The sequence below is a fragment of the Oryctolagus cuniculus genome, chromosome 10 (assembly GCF_964237555.1).
Source record: "Oryctolagus cuniculus chromosome 10, mOryCun1.1, whole genome shotgun sequence".
In the NCBI taxonomy this organism is placed as follows: domain Eukaryota; kingdom Metazoa; phylum Chordata; class Mammalia; order Lagomorpha; family Leporidae; genus Oryctolagus; species Oryctolagus cuniculus.
The window spans coordinates 52,724,618-52,749,541 of NC_091441.1; the positions used below are offsets into that span (position 1 = coordinate 52,724,618).

Sequence of the window (24,924 nt, forward strand, 5' to 3'; positions counted from 1 at the left end):
GTGAATAGGCCACTTTCTTCCAGTACACTAATTGCTGTTTAATTGGTGCCTCTAGAAAAGCTACAACTGGATGGCAGCGATCAAGTCATCCTCTCCTGGTGTGTCCACATGGAAAGAGCTATTCGGAGCCATGTTGTAAATTTAATGGAGAAGAGGGAACCCCTGGAATGGGGGAAGGTGGATAAGGGAAATGGCCTCAGTGAACCTGGAGGCTCTGGTACATGAATTCCAGAGAACGAAAGGGCATTTTAAAAGTCTTACTCCTCCCCTTCATTGGCATGCGTGCCAAAATACAGGAGTCATTGTGCATCCTGAGAGCTATGCTAAGACTTCAAATATCACTAAAATTTAAATACATCATTGTCTCTCTTGTTTTGATTTTTCTTTTCTGAAGTCACTGTTACACCAAATCACCTGATTTGGGTGTACATTTTTCACATCACAGTTTAACTGATGCTTGCATTTGATGGCCATATTTCAGAAACAAGAATGAATTCCTGGCTATGGGATGGGCCCTGCAGGACAGCAATACTATGCTGAAATGTGGCTGCTGGGTGACTCAATGGGTCACTCACTAACTTTGCTACTGTCCCTGAACTAGCCTTTCAGTCAAGGTCACAGAGATTCATGTCAAAATTATTAAAATACATGTACTAAGACTTTGTTAATCGTCAAAATTATAAGAGATACTATAAATAGCTATAGGTATTAGAAGTACTGTTAAAAATACAAATATTCTCTAATTCACCATGGGAGAAAGTGCTATGTGGCATACCAAAAATAATTAGAAATATATTTATAGTCACCTGCAAAAAATAAGGTATCTGTGTATTCATAACTATTATAAGAGGTCCGAGTAATCAATTGTTGTTAGTATTCCAAGAGAAGTGTTTATTCTCCAGCTGGGAGAGCCCTGCAGGAGGCATGTAAGATATTTCTGAAGGATAGGCAAGAGGCAGTCATTGAACTTTTGTCCTCTGGCCCTGTTCCTGCATTCCCAGTATTGACCTAAGTAAGCAAAATCGAGATTCATCATTATTTGGAAATAAAATATCTATCCTAGACATATCAGAATCTTCCTTAGTTCTCTGTTGCATTAACTAGAATGATTTCCCAGTTACTTACACCTTGATATAGTTTCACATTGGCTGTGGTTACCATGTAATAATTCAGATTTTTTTATTTATTTATGTATTCTTATTTGAGGGGCAGAGAGAATGGAGTGAGACAGAGACAAACTGACAGACAGAGCTCCTGTCTGCTGGTTCACTCCTCGAATGCCCCAAAGTGCTGGGACTGGGCCAGACTGAAGCCAGGAGCCACGAGCTCAGTCCAGGTCTCCCAAATGGCTGGGACCCAGTTACTTGAACCATGACCTGATGCCACCTAGTGTCTTCATTAGCAGGAAGAAGCTGACGTTAGAAATCAGAGCCCGGGACCAGAACCCAGGCACTCTTTACCTGGTGTCATAACTGCAAGGCCAAACACCTACCCCCCAAATTCTTCAAACATTCATCTTTGTCAAGTGACCAAGGGTCTTTTGTTTTGTTAGAATCTAGCTATAAAACTAAATATTTCTATTTGCTTTCAGAAATGTATTTCAAAAAATGATGACACACTCCCCCCAGTAAGGAAGTGTGAAAAGAAAGATTTGGTCTGGTCCCTCCATAAAAGACCAGGCAGGATTTGGGTGTGGTCCGGGGAGGGGCTTGTTTTAGTTTAGTTTGTTTTTGTTTTTTTCCAAGTGAGGTTCAGAAGTCCTCTTGTGTAAACAGGAGGAATGGAAAAGTGCATAGTGTGCGTAGCTGGATGACCGGCCAGCTCACAAAAATGAAGCAGTTGTACCTCCTGCACCTGTCTTCATACAACTTCTCTGATTTTCCAAGTGTTTCATTTTTATTTCTGACAGAACTTAGAATTTCTTCAATTATCTTCATCCAAGCTATACACTTCAAAACCCACTCGCCTCCTGTCCTGCTGTCTTCCCCTGCGGAAGTATTTGCCCATCGCCGATTCTAGACCTGCCCATCCAGCTTCTGTGATGATCACCCTTAGATCGGCCAGGCCTCTGTGCGTCTCCTGTTCGTGGAACTAAAATCTCAGCCCCCAGGCACATCACAGAGACTCCGGGATTTGTAGGAGTCTACATGATGTCAAATAAGCATGTGGTTCTAGAACTGGTCCATTTTGTACGTTGCCTCATTTCTTTGCTTGGTGAGCCTACAGAGGCTTTGGAAGTAAATTGGTACTACAACAACTTCCACTTAATTTGCTCAGTGGTTAAATTGATCTATCGCTTTTATTTGATCGAATCTCCAGGAACTGAAAACTTTGCATTGACTTATTGATTGGTGCTATGTTTTCACCATTAGTTTTGATCACTTTCAGCTGTTAATATTGGATAATTCAATCAGGATTGATTGGCCTCCCTATTGGAGACAGAAAGTTAATCACATAGGCCACAGAAGTAAGGCACGGCTAACATCACCTCAGTTTAACTTATATTCTCTCTCTGTCTCTGTCTTTCTGCGTCTCTGTCTCCCCATGCCCTACCACCATCCATGCAGTAGCGATAAAACTAGGGTTTTTCTTGAGCCAAGAAAGGAATCTGCAATTTTATAGCATTCATAATGCAACTAAAGGTGAGGTCGTTTTATTTTGCTTTTTAATAAAACTCCGTGTAGAAGTTAAGCAAGCATACAGAAAGACAAGCGTGATTGTCACAATGAACTCATTTGGGCTAAATGAGCAAATGCATTTTCAATTACCCGTTTTGTACCAATAAACGCCTAATCTGCATGTGCATGCTTGGAGGCGCAACCTGGGCTCACCTTTTCCTAAATCTGGCCCTCACGGCTTCGCCATGTGTCCTGGTAGTCAAATTTTCCAGGATCGAGCCATGAATCTGACTGAAGTAAAGGCAACATAGGTAATTGCAGTCGGCTCAGACCACTTTATTTGCATTTGAATCGTTGCTACAGCCCCCCAGGTCAGTTTTTAAAAATTCTCCACCCATTAATTCCTTGATGGTTCCTGTCGGTGACTGGTTGGTGCCATTAAAAGAAGGAGCACCTCCTCTTCATTCTAGGACTCGCGCCCTCCTCCAGCAGCCCTGTTGTTCGGAGCTGCCATTACATTCTTTTCTGTCTGGCCCAGAGCTGACGACAGATGGCCGTCTGCGAACTGCCATCAGTGCGACTTTATGGGGCATCCAGCGAGGGTGCACTGAGGAGCGCTGCGGCCAGCTCTGCACCCCTCCCTCCCCGCCTCCTGGAAATGCTCATCACCTCTGCCACAGTCTGCTTTGGCTGGGCTTTGCTGGCCCTGCCAGCCTCCGCCTCGTCAAGACAGCCTACTGCCACAGCCTCCAGCAAGGGGCAGCCACGGGCACAGCTATCTTGTAAAGAGATCCTTTGGAGAGAGCTGGAAACCCAAATTTCTAGAATGTTCTACAATTCCAAGAGGCACGTGGAATCCCTAGTGTGTTCTTATGCTGGAGATTGGCTCCACCCGTGGGTTACTTTCCTCCTCCCGAACTCCCAGACCATATGCCAAGAGCCAGACCCTTTGTGTTTGCAAACTTCTGACTGTCGGAAAGCCTCACTTCCGAATCTGATTGTTGGGACAGTTAGGGTAAGAGAGATGGCAATCATGGACTCCATCGCAGAGTCCCCGGCAATGAGCAAAAAAGTCAGCCCGGCATCTTCTCCATCGGCAGGGGTGGCGATGCTTTGGACGGCCATGTGAAATGAGCTGTGGTTGTGCATTTGGAGCAAGATGGATAGGCTGCTCTTGATCGAGTTTGCTAAGGCAAGGCAGCTTCAGAGCCAAACGTGTATTTTAAGAGGAATTCACATTTGTATCCTTTATTGTTATATTTGCAGCACATCTACAGCTCGTAACAGGCTCTGCCCTGCAGCTATGAAGGAGTAAGTTCCCCTTATTGGAGAGAGAGAGCAGTGTTCTGTGAAAGCCCGCAATGTGGCGGGCGAGATGAATAGTGCTTAAAAGCAGTGCTCGCGGTGCTGTCATTTAGAACAGCAACTCCGAGGCTTTAAACGAGAGTGAAAGGCAGACTAAACGGGTCCTTTTTAAAAGTGGTGAAATTTTCAACTGCCTAAAATAACAAGGCTCCTCCATTGATAACTTCATTGAATGAGTGAGCAGGGAAATAACCGGGCAGGAACTGCACTCCCGAAGGAGGGGAAAGTTTGCACAAGTGAGCCTTTCTCCTGGGGAGCCCGAGACAGGGAGGTGGCATCTTCCCTGGGCGGCCCCCGCCTGCATGCGGCAGCGAGATCCTCTCCGGCTGGAAGCCCGGATCACCCCTAAAGGGTTTCCTTTCTTCCAGTGCCAGAACTTCATTTCAGAATTGTCTGACAGCACCGGGCACATCTGCTAAGGCTCGTGTACCTCGCAGACACAGAAAAGGCTACTGTGATACCATTAAATACGGGCGGTGAGCTGTGCTGTGCTGTGAGTTTATAAGGGTGAAAGGTGATTGTGCAGGAACAGGGAACAGTATATTTGCTGTGAGACAGGCACCAAGCCCTCACTCCCATCCTCAGTTATAATTCATGACAGCACTGGTGGGAGCCCTTCTCCCTGTGTGGAGTTAATGCATCTCCGCTGAAGCCTGCTGGGAGCACCCTGTGGCCCCCCACCATCTGTGCGCTCACTCACCAATTCTCTCTCTCTCTCTGTCTCTGTCTCTCTCTCCCCCCCCCCCCTTTCTTTTCACTGAGATCTCTCAGTGTTGATATTGTCAGATTGCTACTGGTCGGTAAAGGTGTCTTTCCATGATAGGGCTGTCGTTTAACTAAGGTTAGAGCTGGCAGGAACACATCACAGCCCCGTGTAATGTCTCATTTAGTAAAACGTCGATTGGAATACAGAGGCACCAATTGCCTTCAACCCATCTCTGACTCACAGCTGGGATTTGCTGCCAGTCACCAATTAGTTACAGGTGCCCATGCCCTGAGCGTGGTGGGAGGCCAAAGACGCACATGCAGGGTGCGTGGCAACAAAAGTCAGTCCCGCTCTGCACTGGAGTTCCGTGCCCAGGAACTGCAACCTGCAGGTGGACCAGGGTCCTGAAAAATGTTTGCCTACTCTGTCCACCAACGCGGGCAGCCAGTGGCTCTGGCTGTCGTGCGCTGCCTTCTGCCCCCCGAAATCTGAGAAGCAGAGCTGGTTGCTTCAAGACTCTGCAAGCCTCAGTGCAGAATTTCACCCAAAAACAGCCGTGCTGGTTTGCAGGGCATAAACCACATGCTGCAGCGGAAGGAACAGAGCTGGTGCGACCCCTCTTAGCCCAGAGCCCACCCAAGCCCACAGAAATGGGTCGTTTGCTCCCTCGACGTCCTGCCCTGTGTGATCGCTTCCTGCTCGTCGGCTGCCCCCACCGCTCCCACCTTCTGCTGGGAGCCCAGGGGGCAGTGGGACTCTCAGGAAGGTGTGTTTCCACGAAAGCTGAAGCCGTGCCTTGTGTGGTGGCTGAATCGAGATGAATTTGCAACGTGTTATATATAATAAGTGCCCTTAACATAGTCCGTTGTTAGTACTCCCTTTAAAAGATAAATCAAAGCCAGTCCTGCAACGCCGGCGTAGGAATTTAACAGATGTGATGCCATGGGGGACCTACTGTGTTATAAACTGCAGAAATGGCCTTTTTATGCCTCACACTCGGGCTAATTCCAAAGAGGCTTCAGAACCACCGCGGCGAGGTGAGAGGTCGCGCATGAAGACAGTGGCACCCACGCGTAATGCAGCCTTGTGTGTAATTGGTGCACAGCCTCGCTCTGATGTCTGGGCGGTACCGGCGCCGTCACCTCGCGCTTCCTCCCAAGGAAAAGTAGGGCAGGAATGGCCGCGCGCGCACCGGCCAGGCTTTCTTGGGTGAAAGATCACTTTGAGATGACACAGCTGAGTAGTCAGCCTGAAATCCTGGTTGGTATTTTATTAATTTTGCACCAAGATAAATCCTGAAATTCTGACAAACTCCATGACAGGTGAAATTCCTTCTTGCAGAAGCTGCGCAGCAAGAGGCTGCTCATTTCGTTCTGTTCCGAGGCAGGCAACAGGAGGGCAGCTTTATAATCAGCCCTCAAAGGACCCCCAGCCGCCCCAGAGTCTCGGGCTGATTGAATAACTCCTGGGCCTCTTCCCCTAGGCCTCCATCAGCGGGGGTCCTGTGGAAAGCAATCTCCCGCAGACTGGCACTGAAGTGAGCTTTAAACCACCATTTTCTGCTCTCCAGAGGAGCCTGGAGTACTAAAAGATAGATGGACTGCAGATATTTTATGAGAAACTGTCAGAAGAAGAGCAGAGTAAATGTTTTTTTTTTCTTCTTCTTTGAGTCACACACTACATCACTGTTGAATTTCTCCTGGCGTCTTTTACATTTAAAGTAAGAAATTAATTGGTTGCTAACCTTTAATCCCCCCCTCCCTCTGCTTTGTTGTCTTCCTCTCCACCCTCTCTTTTTTTTTCTTACATATTCACACAGAGGCCCTTTGCTTAACCACAGTTGCAGAAAATCAGTACCATTTGCAATGAAATATTTATAATGACAGAATGAAAAATTGGATTCATTTTCTGGACCGTAGCCGAACAGTCTGCAAGTTTGTGCAGCATTGTTTAGCATCCCTCATTCCTCCCTTTCGTTGGAGTCTTCCACGAAAACAGCACGGGGACGCTGACCTAGGTGTTGGAAGGCTGCCTACCAACGCGCGTGCAGCCCCACCTCTGCACTTCAAAAGGAAAAGTAGCAGAGGAAAGAGTGGATTTGTCCTGGGGAGACTGTCTAGGGGCCGGGCAGACCTGACCCATAACAAGGTAGAGAGCATGCGGTCTCAGTCCAGAGGAAGACAGTGCTGGGAGAAGTTGGTAAGGAATACAGGAGCGGGCCAGGCCTGCACGGGCATCAGCGCGCAGGCAGCATGCCCTGGCGTCCAGGGATAGGTTTCTGAGGGCAGTGGGAAGGCAGAGCTGAGATGTGGAGACATGTGGCGACTGTCATAGCTCACCTGCTCTCCCCACCTCCCCGTGGTGTTTGCTGCTGCACCCGCCGTCCTTTGCACGTGCCCCTCCTAGTCAGAGCCGCTTTCTTGCTAACCAGGGTTGATTTATGCATTTTTTAAGAGAGATAAGAGACAGAAGCATTTCGCTAAGATGGTGCAGCGTTGTGCTCCGCACAAGCCCAAGCCCATCTCACAAGCGCAAAACCCACAGCAACACGGTTGTTCTGACAGGGGGACCAGGCTGCACCTGCAGCAGGATGCCTGGGCGGTAGATCTCCATCTACCAAATACCCTTCTCTCCCCACTCCCACTCCCACTCCACAGCCAGGCCCAGGGAGCCTGCCTCCAATAGGGGATTACGCCCCTACTAAGGGGGCTTCCCCAGGCGGCCGCCGTCCCAGGCCTTTCTGTTAACCTTGGGTTTGTCCCCCTTGTGGAACGCTGGGTTTAATTAGTGTCGTTGTATACTGTAGTGTCATTGTATGTTTGGTTTTTCCAAAGCAAAAACAGTTCTAGTCAATCCAAGCATGACTAAAACTGGTCTTAAATTCAGATCCTTAAAGTTTCATTCACTGAATTTGCATCGTGCAGCACCAGCTTCACAAGATCAGTAATCCATATTTTATTATATAGTAAAGGCTGCCTGTAATTGAATTAGCTCATTCAGTCCATCTGATTAGCCCTGTGTTATTCATGGAGAGGAAAAAGAGCACAAACTTCACGTTCATCAGTAGATTGTGTTCTTTGGATGCAAAGGAGCCACTGCTATAAACCAATTGTGTGCGGATAATAGAGAACCTGTCTCGGGATTTATTTATCTTAGGAACAACAGGAGATCCATCACACCGCATGTTTTTCAGTGAGAACTTTGATTCCCACATCTCTTGTGTCTGTCTGTCCTCAGCCAGCCTGACTGGAATTGCCTCCAACAGGCCTCTCTTCTGGGCAGCAGTGAGAATCCCATTGCAAAACACCCCAAAACCATTTATAGACACCTGTTACTCGCCCTCAGGCCATTTCTTCTCATCCCTCCACAAATTGCCATGTTCAAGGTCTTTGACCGCTCACTCTGTCCTCCTGGAAGCAAAGCTGCAGCCCCAGTGTGTACTTGGGTGGTGAGAAACACAGAACAAGCATTCGCCGTCGGGCTCTCTCAAGTCCAACTTGTGTGTGACGCAGCCTTTCCCAGAGACTTGGTGTTTTTATCCAGGCTGCTAGATTCATCGTTTCACTGCAGTCCAGAAGAAATGACTTGGAGAAATACACTGACAGTTCAGCTTGAAGTGATGTGTGTTTTGACACACACCGCATTGTAGCTTAGGAAGCTGGCCTGAAGTCGTGTTACTGTAGCATGTCTGTGATTCAGAAGCTGCCTGCAAAGAGTGTTGCTGTAGACTGGGACCAAAACGGTTCTCCCCGGCGGGGCATGGACTCTGCAGACTGTTTGCACTCAGCCCTCCTTACGGCTTGCTTTCCTGAGTGCCAAGATCAAGAGGGGAAAAAAATTTTGCCATTAGTTTTTCAACGACTTAAGTGAGTCTGATATATTATGCAAGTAAATGGGCACTGCTCCAGCGGTGTTCAGAATCCATGTCCTTTGCAGACTAGGAGAGGAGCGCTGAAGGGTGTGCATTTATGGCCTGCCAGGTGGATATGCGCGTGCGACGTGCTTGCTGAGCGGCTCCGAGTGCTGCTCCGTGTTAGCGAGCAGGCCACAGGCTTTGGTGGCAGAGAGTTGTACGGCGAGCCATGTGCTCCAAAAGAGAAGCCCCACAGTGCAGACTTGATTTCAGTATTGGAGCAAACAACTCTCTGGGAGTATTCTTCTTCCTCTTGTCCAGCCCCTTCTGTGTTGTGGCTGGCTTGTGTTTGTGTTTGAAGTACCAGGCGGTTTAATGAAGTTATTCTTTTATAAATTTTGCAACACTGAAGCAAGCGCGAGGGCTTTAAATTAGAATAAGTGCCACTTCTGTGTGGCAGGTTCCTCCGAGGACTGATTAGAATGAGGCCCCCCGTCGCTGGACCCTTTTATGCGTGGCAGTGTGGCCCTGTGGACTTGTTTACAGTTCACCTTCGAATCTGCATGTGTGTGCACCGTGCCTGCTGCCCAGCCCTCTGTTCATGGGGACTGTCTTTCTTCCAAGATCATGTTAAATACTTCACTTTAAAGAGGAATTTTTAAAATTATATTGCTTTATCATAATGAATCAAAATTAACATGGAGTAGCAAATTATATAAGGATGTGAGGGTTATAGATTACTCTCACCATAGCTACCGCACATCTTTGTCTGGGGGAATTAAAGGGCTGGCTTTCCAGGAGTTCTGGGTACCATGAGGGGTGAGGAAATGGTCCCACCGAGACGAGGAAGCGAAGCCGGAAAAGATGCCCAGGAGGTGAGAGGCAGGGGGTTTCACACGGGGGCTTCTGAAGCAAGTAGAAGCACTTCTTGGCAGAGCGGCGAGCGGGGCAGCCGTGCCATCTGTATATCTGCAGCGTTCCAAGAGGAGATGGTGGACCAGAGACAGTGCTGCTGTGTCTTAGGACAGGGTTCAGGAGAGAAGGAGAACTACACTGAGCATTCTCATTCCTCTGGGTGCCTCTGGGAGCTCGCTGATAAACAAGGGTGATTTGGGGAGACAGGAGGCCTGGGGATTGTTACAGAAAATGGGCAGCTGAAACTTTGCACAGCACACAAAAACAGCCAGAGAAAGCAGACAGAAAAGTGGACAAGCAAGGGAAAATAATGTATCATACTTGAGTGTAAAATTTGTCCTCCTTTCTGCAACCAGACAGAATCAGGCCTATGAAACATTTACTTTTTTTTTTTTAAGATTTATGTATTTATTTGAAAGGCGGAGTTACAGAAAGGCAGAGGCAGATAGAGAGAGAGAGAGAGAGAGAGAAAAGAGAGAGAGAGTCTTCTGTTTGTTAGTTCACTCCCCAGATGACCGGAATGGCTGGAGCTGTGCCGAACTGAAGCCAGGAGCTACTTCTGGGTCTCCCATGCAGGCGCAGGGGCCCAAGGATGTGGGCCATCTTCCACTGCTTTCCCAGGCCACAAAGGATAGCTGGATTGGAAGTGGAGCAGCCAAGACTTGAACTAGCATCCATATGGGATGCTGGCACTGCAGGCAGTGGCTTTATTCGCTACACCAGAGTGCCAGCCCCAGTATTTACGTTTTGAAAGAGCTTTCTTAAAATTTAAAACAAGAGCTACTTAGGGCTTTGTCAAATTGTGTTCCCCATGGAGGACTGTGTTCCCCAGGGACAGAAAGAACGAGGGTAAACACCAGGGTCTTGACCTGCTGGACACATGCATGTACACAACTCTGTTCTGCTCCATGCAACACACACTGTCTTGCTTAGGCATGAAAATCTCAGGATGTGGCTTGTACTTTATAGGGTTTAATTATGTAAATCCATATGTTGTGTGTGTCCTTCCACGGTTTCATTTTTATGTATGTTTACTGAAACAAATGCCCTAGTACACAAGCATTTTGTTGCTTATGGTGGAGAAAGATGTTTTCTGTTATTCTTAATGATTTACAGCATGTTTGACTTACCCTCAATGTGCATTTTTACCTCCTAGAGAGTATGGTAGTGTTTTTAATAAAGGAAATAATGCACTACAAGGAAGTGGTGCTTCTTTTGCCCCTTGCCCATGTTCAACAAAATATTTTTCATAATTACTGGAATTTGGGTAAAGGGAATCCTTGTCCCATCCAGTGGAGAAGCAGAGTCTTGGTTCCCTCCTTCTTTCCAGAAAGGTTACCCTTGGAATATAAATTACAGCGCCCTGTGCTTCTCCCATGCTAATCAGATGACCTTTTGAATCTAGTGGACCAGAGTTTAAATCCTAAGCCTGCCAGTCAGTTTTTAAATCAATGCCCCACTCCAAAATCTTTCAGTACATAACTAGGTTTCAATGGATTTCATACATGGAAGTGAAGTAAGTAATGCTGGTGGAAAAATTGTCAACCGATGGCCAACCATCCCAATCTATTTGCAAGATCTTGGGTTGAGTGTTGGGACTATGGTTAATTTCACATGCTAAATCCTCTCAACAACCTTCCGGGATTCAAAATGCAAGAGAAAGGGGAGGAGCAGGAAATTTGTAATGTTTGGGAGAGGACATTTCTGAGTAATTATCAATGTAAGCTCCCATTATTTGCTGCTAATTACTACACAAGACTGTTAAATAATTAGCAGAAGTTTGTTTAATTGCACTTGACTGGGAAAAGGATGCCCGAATATGGCTTCAGCATCAGGAGTCAGTGTGTGCACCCCAGAGCCTGGCAGACAAGAAATTTGTATTCGCCCAAGATGAACACATTACAGCGTCAGACAAGCCTTCTTTTTTTCCTCCCCCTTCCTTCCACCGATTTATTTACCTTTAAGGTATCTAAAATTAGAGCACGAAGAAGGGGCACTGTTAGTGGATGTAAAATTGGAAGGAGGTCATTCTTAACCTTGTTTACAGATGTTCGAGTTTAGAAAGCGCCAGTGTGATAAATTAAACATTACAGGGGAAAAATTAAAGCTTAGCAACAACTGGCGCACGGACACATCTGTCTGTGCAGCACTGACTTAATCCCTGAATATCTTATTAGACAGTGTTGCCTATCAAAGCCTTCTACGCCACAATACGCTGGGACCCCGCATCTCCTGAATCTGAGCAGAATCTTTATGTCCTGGCTTCCTTGTCACTTTTGCTGCCTCTGTATCATTTCATTTAAATTTTCTTTGGGCTCTTTGCATGTAAACAGGGAGCTCGATGCTTTGTTTTCTTTTAAGAAAAATAAGCTTTGTGCCATTCTGCTTTTTTAAGCTTCTTCATCCAATTCAGCACTATTTTCTTCCCCTCACAAGGTAGTATATGCTATTGTCAGTCCAAAGAGGATAATTTTCAAGCCTGTCAGGTATGCAAAACAGATGGGGTCAGCTCACAACTGAAATTTCACCACTGTTTTCAAGTTCTTCGTGGGAAATAGAATTGTTGTGTAGGTAATAGTTCCCGTATATAACCCTGTAGTAGGATTTGTCTCTGTGAAGTAGATGGAAGAAGAGACTTAATTTTTCCATAATGTTTGTCAAAATACTAGTTCTACATTAGCAACCTGGACATTGCATTATTTAAACAATTAGTTTTTGCTCAGGCTTCTGAAGACTCACATTAGATGAAGGCTTGGCTAGTTAGTTGAATATTCTGGCCACCGTGGGCCTTTCCAGATCAGTTTGCTATTGTAAACAACAACAGCAACAAAGCAGAACGTGGAGAAAATGGCTCTTTCTGAACAGGCTGCCCACCCTTCTGCACAGCTCGGATGGATCTTCAGCCCCACCGGAGGCTTCAGCTCCTAGGCAGTCTCTGGGACCCTCAGCTTTGCTGATTCTCTTCTCCCTGTTCACTTCCATTCTACCTCTGCATTGCTCTAGCTCAGCCAGAGGTGACTTCTCTGATAATTCAGCCCACAAATGAAGGGCCCTTGTTCCATGTCCCGCAAAAGCACACCCTGTTCTCTCGGTGGATGGTGCCAGCTGTGGCGGTGAGCATCCTTCCACTCTGCGGCCAGCCCAGGGATTAGAACCCAGGTACCAGCACTGTCCTACCTTTGTCATGCTGGAGGTTGGCTTAGCTGAGCTAGACATAAGACCTTGAAAGTTGGCTTAAACTTTCTAGGGCTTAGTTTCCTCATCAATGCAATGAGATATTGGATGAGGTGCTGCTGGGGCACCCCTGGTCCTGAAGCCAAGTCTTGGTTTCCCTGCTGTGTTACTTGGGGGTGGAGTTGCACCTGCCCTTGAATCTAGACCAGCAAATCGAGTAGGGTGGCTGCATAATTCTTTTTTTTTTTTTTTTTTTTTTTTGACAGGCAGAGTGGACAGTGAGAGAGAGAGAGAAAAAGGTCTTCCTTTACCGTTGGTTCACCCTCCAGTGGCCTCCGCGGCCAGTGTGCTGCGGCCTGCGCACCGCGCTGATCCGATGGCAGGAGCCAGGTACTTATCCTGGTCTCCCATGGGGTGCAGGGCCCAAGTACTTGGGCCATCCTCCACTGCACTCCCAGGCCATAGCAGAGAGCTGGCCTGGAAGAGGGGCAACTGGGACAGAATCCGGTGTGCAGACCGGGACTAGAACCTGGTGTGCCAGCGGCGGAGGATTAGCCTAGTGAGCCGTGGTGCTGGCCTGGCTGCATAATTCTTTCCTTTTTTTTTTTTTTTTTTTAGAAGAGAGGGGCCCTGGACACACCTTGTCCCAGGCTTTTTTTATTTATTTATTTATTTATTTATTTATTTATTGACAGAGTGGACAGTGAGAGAGAGAGAGGCAGAGAGAAAGGTCTTCCTTTTCCATTGGTTCAGCCCCCAATGGCCACTGCGGCCGGTGCGCTGCAGCCGGCACACCACGCTGATTCGAAGCCAGGAGCCAGGTGCTTCTCCTGGTCTTCCATGCAGGTGCAGGGCCCAAGGACCTGGGCCATCCTCCACTGCACTCCCGGGCCACAGCAGAGAGCTGGCCTGGAAGAGGGGCAACCGGGACAGAATCCGGCGCCCCGACCAGGACTGGAACCTGGGGTGCCGGCGCTGCAGGCGGAGGATTAGCCTAGTGAGCCGCAGCGCCGGCCACCATCATTCTTTCAAATGGCAGTTGTCCCCATACCCGAAGTACTAATTTCCAGAGCTTAATATTTGGGTCCTTTCATACACTGTTAGATTATAAACATTCCTGATGCAGCAGTTACTGCCATGAAAATGCCCTGCTTTTGTTCCCCTGTGGCACATGCAGGTCTTAGTGCGTCTAAAGGAGTGAACGTTTCTCGACTCAGTGCTTCCCATGATGCCATTTATTCCATAGCACAGAGAATCCTGCCATAATGTTTGGACAACTTCCCACTTTTACCCATTGACTACCTTTGAAAATGTCATGTAAAACAATAGCATGTGGCATATGTGTGTCCTTTTGCCATGTGTTTGTTTTAAGTTAGAGAAGATACCTCTTTGAATGAAGACTAAGTGGTAAACCCAAGCATGGCATGGCACCCTGAAAGTGTTTTCAGTGCAAAGTAAATTCAAAGCAACTATGTGTCTTTCCTACCCCCTCCTGTTTGTGAACTTGATCTCTAATTATCTCGGTAAACCTATTAGTAATAAGACAGGTCAATAACAAGACCTCCTGGTTCACGCCCCTCAACGCTGCATGGGCCAGCATCCCTGCTTCCCCTGTGGCTCACTTCCTCCCCGCCCGCAACTTCAGATCCTTTTGGTGCAGAACTCTCCTTGTCACCAAGCTTTCATTTATTCAAACGTGGAAGGCAGTTGTCCTCAATGGAGAGTGATACGTAGCCATGTCTGGGAACACTTTTGGTCATCACAGCCGGGAGTGCCACTGGTGTGTGGTCCACAGAGGCCAGAGAGACAGCCCGACCTCCTACAGTGCCCAGAAGAGCCTCCCAGGACCAAGAACCAACCAGCCCCAAAGGTCAGGAGTGCTGAGGCTAGGAAACTCTGCCCTGAGGGAGACCCCAAGGCTCCCTGGCCTTCTAGGATTTATTTAGCTTTTGGCTTCTCCCTAGAACCCAGCAGGTGAATGACTTGTGTTTTGCGTAACGACTAGGAGATCATTTACTGGATTGTTTTGGATGTAGTTGGGATAAGAAAGAGCTTTATGCTGTGGCCCCATGGCCCAGATTTCTGAACAGAATCTCACAGACATGCCAATGTCCACATGCTTCAGAGGTGTCTTGGATCCCCCTTTGCTGGGTTATTTAGCATAAATGTCCAGGGAGCAAGAACAACAAAATGCCCTTCAGTGAGGTTGATTAGAATATGAACTTGTTTCCTAAGGGAGGAGTGATGGAAACGTCATTGCCAGAATCATTTAAAACTGGCCTGGAGTGTAAACTTTATAAAACAGCTCTGTTCCTGCAGGGGAACAAACTAAATAACCTAATAGTCCTTTTCCGTCTTGAATATCTTGTATTTTCCTGATCACTTCTGATGATGCCGTTTCACCTTTTGCTTTAATATAGCTTAGTGTCACCCAGAAATGCTTTGAGATGTCAGCCCAAGCCCATGTGAACTGTTAAATGTCAAAAGAAAATGCATCAGTGTCTCTGTACGTTGCTGGTGATGACATTACCATATGAAAAAATAAAAAGGGAAATTCTGACAGTGCAAACATGATCATGAATGCAACATCCATGGCATTAAGGAGAGGGGCAAGAGCACATCATGACAGCCGGTTTTGGAAATGCCATTGCTGTGTCATAATAAAAGAGTAGAATCTCATTCTAGCAAATTCTACAAATGTAAAAATTGTGAGTCAATATCCCTGCTATGAAAAATCCACCACACATAATTCTTCTGTATTCTTACTCCATGTTGGGAAAATATTATATACCAAATAAATATTCTTTTTAAAAATATTCATTTAGCTGTATCTCACAAAATGCATATGTCCACTTGTACTCCTGATGCTTTTCAGGTAAGGTACATGAAAACACAATTACCCCAAATTTCTCCAGCCACAAAGTATAGCATCTGTGGGCAGTGGCAATCTTGGGGTGGCAAAGCAGGGTATAAATGGTATATTGGGTGACTTGGGTCTCCAGTGTAATCTTTAAAACCTCCCTAATCATACTTCCAGAGCTATAGTGATTCATTTTTAATTAATTTAAAATTATGAAGACTTTATAATTGTGTGGACTTTGAAAGTGTTAATTTATTAACATCCCCATCCTGGGAGCCTTATTGAGATGCTTGGCGTTCACCCTTTGCCATTGCGATGATTTTTCCTCTGACATACAGGAGAAGATAGCTTAGCATCCTGTCCTCATTAGCTGTATACACTTTTAAAACTATTGCACCAGCAGAGGAAGTTGGGACTGAAAGAGAGAGGGAGTTGAAATGTAAAAATCTTGATTAGAAAGTATAATTTAATAGAACATGTATTGAACCAAATGTATTGATTAATGTAGAAGATATAGTACGTATATTGATTCAAACCAGAGATTTAGTACTAAAAGCTCTAAGCCAAAAAGCTGTTGCAGATTGCTACAAAAGTCAGTTTAATGCTGTCCTTGAGAATGCCTTCACAAAGAAATTCTTCTAATGTTTGAGGACTAGGTAGAATGCGGTATATGTCAGTCTGATCCCGGAGGGTTTTATTTTGTACTCTAATAGCTGTTACGAGCCTACATTATATCCAAGGAGTAATTTTCCTTAGGGGTGCCCGGCTCGCTTTGTGTCAATATTCTAGCATTTTAAGTCACGTACAGTATATGCTTCTGGGAACAGGGAAGGAGCCAGCCAGACTCATAATGGTCTGCATTCATTAATAAAGGCAGAAGCTTCTGTCCCTGCATTGCCCACTACAGGGATGCCTCCTTGGCCTTCAGGGACCTGCACAGACACATTGAAAGAAAGCTTTATTTTGAGTGGGCAGATGAAATGTAGGACTTGCAGGCATTTCCTAAGTCAGCTCTGTGCCCAAGCACAGGGGTGACCTTAACAGGTCAAAGAAGAATGCAGGTCAAAAGACTTATTATCCAGCCTGTTGGAAACCAATTGCTTTTGTTTAAAAAATAAATAAAAAAAATTAAAAAGCAGGAGTACCTAAAGGTGGACGGTAATGTCGAATGCTGTTTGCAGCACGTAGCTGCACGCCTGACTGTACGTGAACTGGAACATGCTTCTGGAAAAGTAAGAGCAGCCGCTCACCCTCAGTGTTTACAGATAAAGGTCCAAGCCCGGTGATAAAAGGAAGGGTAATATAATTAGTTAATCAGTGATGATTGATTACCAATGTTTGTGTTCTTCAACTAAAGAGAAAACAACACACTGCCACAGCACTGTCACCATCTGTTGAAAGAAACCACCACATTTAATCTTGATATCTCTTCATTTCTTCCCGCCTCGCATTGTTTGGGAGGCACAATTGCCTGCTATTTCATCTGGTTGGAAAACATCTCATTTAAACTGAATACAACTGCAGTTGAAATTCAGGCTTCTAATGGCACAGTGAATTAGTGGAAAGCTTGGATTGCTTTTTTTTTCCCGATTCCCTTTTAAAATAGCATGCTGGCTCTTTTGCTTGGTTTTCAAAGCTTGTCAGAATTTGTTTGAAACAAAAGGCTATAAATAGACCACGGTAAAAAATGATGAACATCTTTGAATCAACAGATTTCACAAAACTTCCATTCAGATGCCGCTGGGTTATTTTTTTTTTTATGACTGTTGCTACTTAACATTTTATGGGTGCCAACAGAGGTCTACAAAGCACAGACGTGGCCCCTGCCAAAGAATTGGAAAAGTTGGGACAGTTTGTGGGCAAAACTTTTGTGGGGTGGGAATTTAATTTTTTTTTCAGCCCTGGGAAGGTTGGTTCTCCCTGGCTTTCCGCCCGAGCTTCACTTCATCATTAGTATAAGTGCAAAAATTCAAATTCGCCTCAAGATTGCAGGAAAGTGGGATCCCTGAGCCAACCGTTTCAGAGGATCATAGGTTTTTATTTTTATTTAAAAATATTTTTCTTGGATTGCATTTGAAACAGAATTAAACCGTTTGACCAGCAAATGTGGTCAGCTCACAGAAAGAAGGAGGCTGAATTCATCGTTTGTTAGAGTGCCAAGCCCAGAATGAGGATTCCAGCCTTGTAAAATGAAAGGCATCTCATATTTAAAAAGAAATACATCGTGCTAGGAGGGAATTTGTAGGGCCCTCATCTGTTTTTTAGTTTTCTAAGTTCAATTTCAGATTTATAGAGGAAAAAATTATAAAGCACACTCCTTCCAAATGGGGCCCTTTGCCGTGAAGGAGGTGGTTGTGAAACCTATTAAGGTATCATACCTACGTGGATCTTCCTGTAAGCTTTGAGGTGTGTTGTGGATTTGATTTTTTTTAACACAAGCCCCCCTCGTGTAAAACAACTGTTCATAACTGGGATTAATGGTTTGCAATTTTCAGTTACTTAGACATGGGGTCTCCCGGAGATGGCTTTTTGCAGAGTAGAATATGGCTCTCTGTGGGATTACAGAAGTTTTCCTCTCTTCCTACTTCCTTTTCTGTCATCACCCCCCACCTCCACCGGTGTCGCACTGATGTTCTCCTCGATTATGTAAAACACTTTCCCTTCATTGGAACAGATATTTTTTCTCATAACCTGTCATTGCATTAAAGTACTTTGGGGACTGTGAATTGCTGTGTAAAATTGGTGAGATTACCCACTGCTTTGTTCTAGTGCAGTGGTTTCCTCTGGACCCAGAGAGCTGGAAACTGGCGCCCGAGAAGGCTCCTTGCCAGAGGCCTGTAGTACTTCCCACTCTCTCCTCGGCATCTCAGGCTGGCTCTGTGGTGGGGCTGGTGGCCGGGGCAAGAGCTCCCGTACCCCAGAGCCTACCTGAGGCTATGTTTTTAGTTTTTTTTTTTTTTCTCTTCTGTTGTCTACATTTTATCTTTCCCAATTGCTTCTTCCTTTTGCAGAGAAGCGATGTCTGTGGTTTTTACAACATTCCAAGGGTACCCATAGTCCGGTCCGGAGGATGACCTCACACTGGTCCTTCCTGAACAGACTGTGCCTCAGACATTCCATCCCTTCCTTGAGGAATGGAAGTCGGGCCATCTGTAGCTTCCGTGGACTTGGAGCACGGTGGAGGGGAGAGAGCAGACACAACCTCAGGGATTGTCAGAGCCCTTGAGGAGGGATCAGAATCCACTGATGCCCACCCCCCAACACCAATATGCCCATTTCCCAAGAACCTCTGGGAAGATGCACCCTTCCCACTAATAGAGCCACAGTCAGTGGTCAGGGCCGGGGAGACCCTGTCTTGACCCTCAGTTGAACTGAAGCAGAGAAAGGAAGGAAAACTAAACCAGGACTAAGAGATCTCCGTATGCAGGCATCACCACACCAGAGGGCTTAGCTTTCATTTTTCACACCAGCTTTTCCACTCCGGTGGTACTTATATCGGGACTCTCTGTTTTTGTAGAAGCTTGTGTTGCGCAAGCCACACTGTACCTTCTCACAGACCATTTCTGTCCTCTTGTCTGTACAAAGCATCCACACTTGTAGAAGCTGCAGTAAGTGGTGTGTGTGTTTTTCTTCATTCCCTGACTCCTTTGAAGACACTCGTATGGCTTTGGTTTTGGATGGAAGCATCCAAGTCACAGCTGCCAATCACTGCAGACAGTTTGATTCAGGTGCTTGTTGTGCAGTATCCCAGTGCAAGTACACATGAAAACACAGGTGAGCGGTGGTGGAGCGTCCTTTAGTAGCCCCCACAGTCCTATCCATTAGGGAATGTCCATCACAGCACTTAAGCCTTTAAAAATGATCACTCCTCTTCCCATCAGTATCTTGCCATTTGGGTAAATACTGCCGTAGCTTCTTGTAATTTTTTAAAATAATTAAGTTTTAAAAAAACTTTTTAAAAGGCCAGATTTTAACTCTGAGCTGGCAAGAGGTAGGAGAAAAAGTGGACACTATATTTTGAGTAATCGAACTTTTTATTGTCTGTGTCCTTTCTAATCATAATTGTATTGATTTTTTAAAATATTATTTTATTTGAAAGACAGAGAGCAAAACAGAGATCTATCTTCCATCTACTGGTGCATTCCCCATATGCTCCCAACAACCAAAGCTGGGCCAGGTCAAAGCCAAGAGGCCAGGACTCCATGCATTTCTCCCACATAGATGATAGGAACCCAAGTACTTGGACAATCATCTGGTGTCTCCCAGGGACAGTAGGAGGAGGCTAGATCGGAAGCAACGAGTAGTCAGGTCTCAAACCAGGAACTCCAGTATGGGGTACAGGCATCCTGAGCAGAGATTTAACCCACTGTACCATAATGTCTGGCCCAATTGTGTTGATTTTTAACAAAATGGAGAATTTTGGGGTTTCATCAGTATTTTGATTACCCTGTCTACATACTAGTGAAAAATATTTTTCAAAAATATTTAAAATCAATATCCATGCAAGATTGCTACCAGATGTGCCTTGAGGCTAATATTACTGAGGAAAGCTTGTTTTCCACTGAATTAATAAAATCAGATATGTTTTAAATAAGGGGAGTGACATCATGCTTCTCATCCTTCTTGAAACGTGAGCTAAGTTGATAAAGGGGGAGGAGGAAGCGCTGGTCCTCCATGTGGGTCTATCTGCTGCCTCACTAGCACCCTCAGCCCTGCTGGGCAGACATCAGCCTCTGTGCCGCTGGAAGACTGCTAGTTACTATGGGGCGTGAAAATATTACAGAGAGTTTTAAGACAAAGCCCTCTGCTTAAAACTGTCCAATGGGCCAGTGTTGTGGCTCAGCCAGTAAGACCTCCTGTGATGCTGGCATCCCATACGGGCACTGGTTCAAGTCTCAACTGGTCCACTTCCCATTCTGCTGCCTGCTAATGCACCTGGGAAAGCAGCAGAAAATGACCTAAGTGTTTGGGCCCCTGTTCCCATGTGGGAGACCCAGATGAAGCTCCAGGCTTTGGCCTGACTCAGCCCCAGCCATTTCAGCAGTGTGGGGAGTGAACTAGCAGATGGAAGATAGCTCTTGCTCTCTCTCTCTCTCTGTCTTCCCTCTCTCTCTCTCTCTCTCTCTCTGTAACTCTGACTTTCAAGTGAATAAATAAATCTTGAAAGAAGAGAGGAAGGGAGGGGGGAGGGAGGGGAGAAGGGAGGGATGGAAGGAAATAAACTGGTAGCTTCTCTTCATTGATGAGACCAAGTTTCTGTTCCTCAGCCAGGTACACAAGGCTCCTGGTCATCTTGCCTCAAACCAGCTGCCCTCTTCATTGTTCTCCAGCGCTCCTGACTGTGAACACCCTAAAAAAGACTTGCCCAATCTGAATGAGTTTCAGGTCCATGCACGTCCCTCGCATGTTCTTTCTTTGCGGCCTCTGCCCACGTGTCTCCTGGCCACGTGACTTTCTTAGAGTGTGAGTGCTTTGTAGGGGTGAAGGCAGGGGCCGTGCTTTTTCTCTTGCGTAGCCTTCACTTGGTTGGTCAGTCAGTCACAGAGTTGGACAGATCCTCTCTCCTGAGCATGTGAGGGTACCAGTTGTGCCAAGTGGTGACACAAGTATTCCATAGGTACTTCTGAAGCACTGAGTGAATGAACATCGAGTAGGGGCTGGTGTTGTGGCATAGTGGGTAAGGCTGCCACCTGTGATACCTGCATCCTATATGAGCGCTGGTTCAAGACTCCACTGCTCCACTTCTGATCCAGCTCCCTGCTAATGCACCTGGGAAAGCAGCAGAAGGTGGCCCAGGTGCTTGGGCCCCTGCACTCACGTAGGAGACCTGGAAAAAGCTCCTGACTCCTGACTCCTAGCCAGCTCTAGCTGTTGTGGGCATTTGGGATGAAAGACCTCTGTCTCTGCCTCTCCCCCTCTGTCTCTGTAACTCTGCCTTTCAAATAAAGGAAATACATCTTTAAAACATAATTGAGTAAGTGTTTGGTCTAATGGTAAGATGCCATTTGAGATGTCTATGTCAGAGTGCATTGGTTCAAGTCTTTGCTCTGCTAATGTGTACCCCGGGATATAGCAGGTGATAGCTCAAGTAGTTGGGCCCCTGCCCACATGGAAGACCTGGATTGAATTGTTGGCTTCCAGCTTTGGCTTAGCCTGGCTCTGACTGTTGTGAACACTTGAGCAGTGGACTAGTGGATGTGAGATTCTCTCTCTCTCTCTCACTTCCTCCCTCCCTCCCTCCCCATGTGTATCTGTGTGTGTATCTGTCTGTCTGTCTTTGCTTCTCAGATAAATTACATATTCTCTTTAAAAAGGATGAACATCTGAATTTCTGACACAAGGCAAGAGCCAGGCCTACAAATAACTGAGAGACAAGACCTAAGATCATTCAATGTAAGCAGCATACAGCACAGTAGGAAGTCACAAAGCAGGGAGAGCAGGTTAGATGCAATGAGCCCGGAAGTGCTTGGTGTTTTGAGCCCCAAGGTTTTGCTCAGAAGGTAATTGGGGGGTGGGGCTTGTGCAAGGTGAGTGATAAAAAGTGCTGGGGTGGGGAGGGAAGAGTGTGGAAAGAAGGCGTCTCCAGGCTCACTCTCTAAATGTCCCTCAGGTCTGTGGCCATCCTCCATGGGAGATGGAACCATCCCACAGGCCTCCTGGGGTCTGGAACCTGCCCACCAAGTCTTCACCCTCAGAGCCTGCCTGGGTATCCGAATTGCCCTGTCACGGTTTACAAAGAATTTGCTCACCCAGAAATGGAACTTGCTAGTGTGGTCAGGAAGAGAAGAGAGAACCAAAACTACAGCAAAGGCCATGCCCACAGAGGAAAAAGAGTATCCTGGGCCATGGTGTGCTGCAGCCCCCTGCCCTCCATGGGGGCAGGGCCTGGGTTCACCTCTTGCCCCCTGTCCATCATCAGCAGGTAGCTCATGCCATTTATACGTGTATTGAAGGACAGCTAGAGCTATAACTGTCAGGATGTTCAGCATCTAAGAAAGAGTAGAACAAAAGCAATGCAATCAATAGAAGTAATGCACAAGTACAGAAAACTTTTCAAATAGGGCTAACCTTGTCCTTGAAAATGGGTTGTATTGGCCGGCGTCGTGGTTCACTAGGCTAATCCTCCGTCTGCGGCACTGGCACCCCGGGTTCTAGTCCCAGTTGGGGTGCCGGATTCTGTCCTGGTTGCTCCTCTTCAGTCCAGCTCTCCGCTATGGCCCGGGAGTGCAGTGGAGAATGGCCCAAGTGCTTGGGTCCTGCACCCACATGAGAGACCAGGAGGAAGCACCTGGCTCCTGGCTTCAGATCAGCGCAGCGTGCTGGCAGCAACGCGCTGGCCGTTGCGGCCACTTGAGGGGAGAACCAACGGAAAAAAGGAAGATCTTTCTCTGTGTCTCTCTCTTTCACTAACTCTGCCTGTAAAAAAAAAAAAAAAAGAAAAAGAAAATAAAGAAAATGGGTTGTATTTTGACGGCAGAGGCTGGGAGGTACTGTGGGAGGCATGGCAGAGGCAGAGAGGAGGAAAAGGGCAGCCAGCATCTCATGTCCTAGAGGTTCCCAGCCCTGCCTCCTCCCAGATTCAGAGGCAGTAGCATCACCCTATCCTCCTGCTGCCCCTGTTGCATTCTGAAGACCCCTGGGTCTGTGCCTCCCTGGGGGCACTGAGCACCTGCTCATGGGTGTGCAGGGAAACACACTTCATGTTATTACAAAGCCGTCAGCGTTAACGGATGCTGGGTCTGATGAAGGTACAATCACTTATGTTTCCTCCCTCTCTTTTCATTTTTTCCAGAACCACACGATGACCCAACACAGCAGTTAGTGCAAGTACCGTCTCTCGAGGAGAATTTGGTGGCACAAAAAGGGAACATGTTTTACTCTTTGCACGAAATTTTCATTGTTAATGTATATTCTTCAGAAGCATTGTATTGTACCATAAAATTGTATTATCAAAACTGTTGGATGTTCATGTGTTTGAACTTCTGAGCACCGGATTGACTCCTTGTATATAAAGTGTTGCACATGTATTATGTCGTCTGATACTAAAACGGTCTTATGAAGACAAGTGGACTTGGGCCCTATTCAGGCAAGATTTTTAAACAGAGTGTGAGCAGAATGGCTTAAGAGAAAGTATTCTCAAGGAAGACAGATTAAAAACAACTGCTACCCATGAGACTGTGGTTGGACTTCCTTTTATTTATACTTAAGCCTAGCAGTTCTCTTTTGGTATATCAACGGTTAAATCCAAGACTATTTTTTATTGCTGAAGATTCTTGCAAACCAAGAAGAGATGTCCTCACAGAACAGAAGCCCAGCGCTGGATAAGGCCCGTATATATATTTGTAAGCCTTGCAATGTGACAGGTAGCATCACTATATATGCAATAGTTGTTATGTAGACTGTCAAAGAATTTTTTTTTCCTGGATCCATTTGAAGCTTTGAGTGTTCAAGGTTTTCCTTAATGATTTCACACAGCCAAAATTCTTGAATCAGTTGAACTAACCTGTATGTTATTGTTATTAATGTTTACTCTGCGGTCTGAACCTGGAGATTACTGGAATTGTTTTCCAAGAGGAAATAAATTCAGTTTACCATTAGGTATTGAGTGTGTTTGTGTGTTTTCTTTCTGTAGTTGCTCTACCATTTAGGAAAGTCTAATTGCCTACACCCTTGGATGTAAGATTTGCCTACGAGCATATCACGGGCGTCCCCTCCATCATATTTAACCTTTTCACACTGGGCCAAATGCAGCGGGGAGGATATTCATCATCGTGCACAGAGAGGGAGTCAGACCTCACATACTTCTGCGCTCTCAGAGTCTAACAGGTCACATTGTACTTGAGGATTCTGACATCACAGATGGATGTGATGGCTGTTTTCTGCATAATTTGCAGCCCAATTCATGTCATGCTGTGCAAATCTGAACTCCAAGTAGATGGCAGCAATTTGAGAGGCAGTTTGGCTTATGTGTACTTAAGAAGCAGCACTGTTCATTCAGAAGACAAAGCACGGAGTGGCAAGTCAGATGGTTGTTAGTTCTGGTGCTGGCACTGACTCCCAGGGGGTTCCTCGCCACATCGCCTGTCCTGCTGGCCATGGTTCGCCTGGCTGGGGAAGGTGATGGAAATTTGGTCATCAGCATGCCTATGGCGGGTGGTGAGGCGCTCCTCTGGAAGATTGCTGTCACCACTACCTGCCACAAGGTGGTGAATAAATAGAACCTCTAATCTCAGAACTTTAAAAACAGAATCTTTTTAAAAAAGAGCGATGTGTACATTGAACCCTGATACACATGTTTACAATTATATCTGCAAGGATACACCTAATAAACATGGGCACCTTTCATCCAAATCATGCCTAAAATGCTTAGTCAACTGTGAGCACCTTGACCCCTTTAAATGCTGAAGAATGCAAGCAGATCTTTAAGCCTTAG

The 24,924-nt window shown here is 46.2% G+C and overlaps 1 protein-coding gene across 7 annotated transcripts in view; it reads left to right on the top strand.

Moving 5' to 3' along the window:
• ZNF521 (zinc finger protein 521) overlaps window positions 1-24,088 on the top strand; it is a 297,436-nt gene extending 273,348 nt beyond the window's left edge. For all 7 annotated transcript variants that reach the window (XM_008261154.4, XM_017344089.3, XM_070050372.1 and 4 more), the window contains one exon: window positions 23,284-24,088. In XM_008261154.4, coding sequence (XP_008259376.2) covers window positions 23,284-23,313 — 30 coding nt within the window. In that variant the 3' untranslated portion in view covers window positions 23,314-24,088. The remainder of the gene's footprint in view (window positions 1-23,283) is intronic.
• The last annotated feature ends 836 nt before the right edge of the window (window positions 24,089-24,924 follow it).